The sequence below is a fragment of the Sceloporus undulatus genome, chromosome 5 (genome assembly GCF_019175285.1).
Source record: "Sceloporus undulatus isolate JIND9_A2432 ecotype Alabama chromosome 5, SceUnd_v1.1, whole genome shotgun sequence".
Lineage (NCBI taxonomy): Eukaryota > Metazoa > Chordata > Lepidosauria > Squamata > Phrynosomatidae > Sceloporus > Sceloporus undulatus.
In genome coordinates this window covers 88189984-88193969 of record NC_056526.1, presented here as the reverse complement: position 1 = coordinate 88193969, position 3986 = coordinate 88189984, and the positions used below count along the sequence as shown (strand labels likewise).

The 3986-nt window shown below is 43.4% G+C and overlaps 1 protein-coding gene across 1 annotated transcript in view; it reads right to left on the bottom strand.

The window, feature by feature from the left end:
* Positions 1 to 2628, bottom strand: part of LOC121931083 (NADH-cytochrome b5 reductase 3-like) — a 29691-nt gene extending 27063 nt beyond the window's left edge. The window contains exon 1 of the mRNA XM_042468380.1: positions 2490 to 2628. Coding sequence (XP_042324314.1) covers positions 2490 to 2510 — 21 coding nt within the window. The 5' untranslated portion in view covers positions 2511 to 2628. The remainder of the gene's footprint in view (positions 1 to 2489) is intronic.
* Between the last annotated feature and the right edge of the window lie 1358 nt (positions 2629 to 3986).

The following is a 3986-nucleotide window of genomic DNA, read 5'->3' as shown; positions in this document are numbered from 1 at the left end:
TCTTAAATCAAGGCCATCGCTCCACAAGGAAGATAGCTAAAGTGCAACATTTCCTTCTTCCTTACAAAAACGAAGGACACATATTGATGTTCTGTGGGTTTGCTTTCTAAAAAGGGTGTTGCTGGATGGGTAGGAACAAAGTCTCTTCCAAACTGGTGGGGAATGCCAGGAAAATCAAGTACTTTTCCTGTGAGTTGTCAAAGGGCGATGAGTCACAATGTCTGCCCAAAAGGCTCTGGAGCAGCTGAGAGGAGGAGAAGAGGCCTCTGCATCCATCTCACATTCCCCACCTCCCAAACTAGTCTTTCCACTTTAATCCAAGCATGCAGGCTCTATTGTTGCTGTTGTTTGCCTTCAGGATTTTTCTGACTTATGGTAACCTTAGGGCAAAACTATCATGGGGGAAGATTTGCTCAGAAGAGGTTTGCCCTTGCCTTCCTCCGAGGCTGAGAGTGTCACTTGCCCAAAGTCACCCAGTGGGTCTCCATGACTGAGTAGGGATCTGAACCTTGGTTTCCTGGAGTCCTAGTCCAACATTCAAACCACTACACCACACTGTCTGTCATCCAGGCACTGCTCGGCCCCAAACAACATGCACCACCCTTTGTCAAGTACAATAACATCCCAAATCCACAACACAGTGATCTCTTTTCTTTTTTGGGCCAACCAAAATGCACAAAATACATGTTGCAAGCTTTCGAAACTCCCTGGGCTTCTTCATCAGGAAAAGGTGCTAATTCCATTGTTATGATATTTATTTATATCCCGCTTCCCCCACCAAAATTGGGATTCAAAGCAGCTCACAATTTAAAAGAATACAACTAAAACATACAAGGTGGTGAGAATTAAAACAGAATTAAACTTTAAGGCCAGCGTGGTGCAGTGGTTTGAGTGTTGTTGGACTATGACTCTGGAGACCAGGGTTTGAATCTTGGCTCTGGCCATAGAAACTCATTGGGTGACCTTGGTTAGGTCACAGACTCTCAGCCTCAGAGGATGGCAATGGCAACCCTCCTCCCGCTCCTGAAGAAACCTTCCCACCCCCCCCCCCCCCCCCATGATCTCCATAAATTGGAAACGACTTGAATGCACACAACAATAACAGATGCAGGGAGGCTGGCTACCAATTTGGGCTGCATCACACTGCAGAAATAATCAGGTCTGACGCTGGCTTAACTGCCATTGTCAATGGTATGGTATTCTGGGAATTGTAGTTGGCCATGGCAGCAGAACTTTGCTGAACTACAATCCCAGGATTCCAAAGCACTGAGCCATGGCGGTTAAACCGGTGTCAGGCCAGATTATTTCTGCAGCGTGGATGCAGCCCTGGTATCACCTTCAACCTCCAAATCTACAAAATGGAGAGTAAAATCAGTCTGGTCTAGTATTTTATGTTTTACATTGAGAGCTGCCTTAGGTCCCTTTTGGGGAGAAAGGAGGGGTAGAAATAAAATAAAATAAATAACAAATATTGCAATACAAGGTGTGAAGTGTATTTAATTTGCAATGGAAATGAGATAGGTAGTGCAGAATAGTGGTTTGAGCATTGGGACTATGACTCTGGAGAGCAGGTAGCACCTTTGAGACTGAGTGAAAGAAATTGGCAGAGTGAGCTTTCCTAGACTTTAATCTACTTCCTCAGATGCATTTGGTGGAGTGGAAGCCAGGTACAGACATATATACATCCTCACATACCAACAGCATATACATGTCTGTCCCTGGCTTCCACTCCACCAAATGCATCTGAGGAAGTAGACTGAAGTCTAGGAAAGCTCATGCTGCCAATTTCTTTCTTTCAGGTGGGAAACACTCTGCAGAAATAATCCAGTTTGAAACCGCTTTAACTGCCCTGGCTCAATGCTAGGGAATTCTGGGAACTGTAGTTTTGCGAGGCATTCGGCCTTCTCTGTCAGAGAGCTCTGGTGACACCACGAACTACAGTTCCCAGGGTTCTCTAGCACTGAGTCATGGCAGTTAAAGCAGTCTCAAACTGGATTATTTCTGCAGTGTGCTTTGGACCTCAGTGAATCCCAAAGGTGCTACAAGATCTCTCTTTACATACTGATTCTGCAGGCTAACACGGCTCTATCTTTGAAATTCAACCACTCTGGGGAGCTGGGTTCGAATCCTGGCTCGGCCATAGAAACCCAATGGGTTGAAATGGATTGAAATCCACAACAGGGTGACCTTGGGCAAGTAGTCACACTCTCTCAGCCTCAGAGGATGGCCAGGGCAAACCCCCCTCTGATGAAACTTGCCAAGAAATCTTCATTGAGTTGTTAAAGACCTGAAGGAAACACACAACAAAAACAACAACAAATTAAGAAACAACAACAAAAGCAGCAAGGTTTAGGAAGCATTCTAGGGGTGTGTCTCTGCAAAGTCCAGTCCAGAGCCTGCGCATGCGCAAAGAGGGGGCACCCCAAGCAGGAAAGAAAGAGCCTGGCTGCACAACTGGGGGCCTGTAAAAGGCAGCAGGCCAGTCTTACCGTGCTCAGGTAGGACCCCATGGCTCCAGCCAACCGCTCCCCGCGGCAACACAATCAACACTGAGCCTCAAGCCAGGGACACGCCTTGCCCTGCTTTGCCTTGGCCACGCCTCCTCTCTTCGCTTGTCCATCCCGAGGACTGGCAGGGAAGCAGACCAATCGCTGAGGCTCAGCACGCCCCGCCCTCCTTCATGGAGCCTATCACCTACAAAGGAAGGAGGGGCCTTGGCTGGGTTTGGCTATCGGAGGATAAGGAGGCGGTTTTCCATTCTGTGAAGCGGAAGGGCGGCCGCAGGGGATGCCGGGAGTTGTAGTCACCATAACACCCACACAAGTCATGTTTTTAATACTCATGTGACTCATCAACAGTAATTCCACTTTATCACTGACCATATTACCTATATTACGCTACGCTCTTATAGTGATGCTCCTCCACTTTTACTGCTCTGGCTGCCTCCTGTTGCATTATGGGTCTTGTAGTCCACTGAGGCCTAAGAGGGATTCTCAATGCCCCCGGATTAAACTTCAAATCCCAAAATGCAACGGGAGGCAGCCAGAGAGAGCCTTTAAAGCGGAATAGCAGCGTTATAAGAGTGTGTGTATATATATATATATATATATATATCTGTGACAGAAACAAACAGCAAAATTAAAAAAAAAACAAACAGCCACACATTTAAATTACAAAAACGTAATAAAAATAATATTTTAAATAAATTTTAATAATTTAATGATATTTTAAATAATTTAAAATATTTAAAACTGATTAAATTTAATATAATAAATAAAATGATATTTATTAATATTTATTAATTTAATTTAATAGATGAAAACGTTAAAAGAATTTTTAAAAATAATTGTTTAAAAATATAATTTTTAAATATAATTTTTTAAAAATATTTTTTTAAATATAAAATTTTAAAAGAATTAAATTTAATAAATAAATAAATAAAAAACCTAGTGCATCTTTTTTCTGCTCTCACTGAGCATTATTGCCCCACTCACTTCACTTCGCTTCAGCGTTTTAAAAGAACACTTTAGAAATATAATCCGATTTGACACCACTTTAACTGCCCTGGTTCAGTGCTACTAGGGAATCCTGGGATTTGTAGTTTGTGGTGGCACCAGAGCTCTTTCTGACAGAGAAGGCTAAATGTCTCACAAGTGAGCTCCTGTCACTGGTCCCAGCTTTTGCTAACCTAGCAGTTTGAAAGCATGCAAATGCAAGTAGATAAATAGATACCACTTCAGTGAGAAGCTAACAGCATTTGATACAGTCACGCTGGATACATGACCACCGGAGTAGTCTTGGACAATGCTTGCTCCTTGGCTTAGTAATGGAGATAAGCATCACTCCTTGCACTTGGTTATGACTAGACATTCATGTCAAGTCTTTACCCTTATCTTTACAAGGCATACTCCCAACATAATTACATGATCGCGCTGAGGATTTTCAGAAAATGTTGTGCTCATCCAGGACTTATCCCATGAAAATCC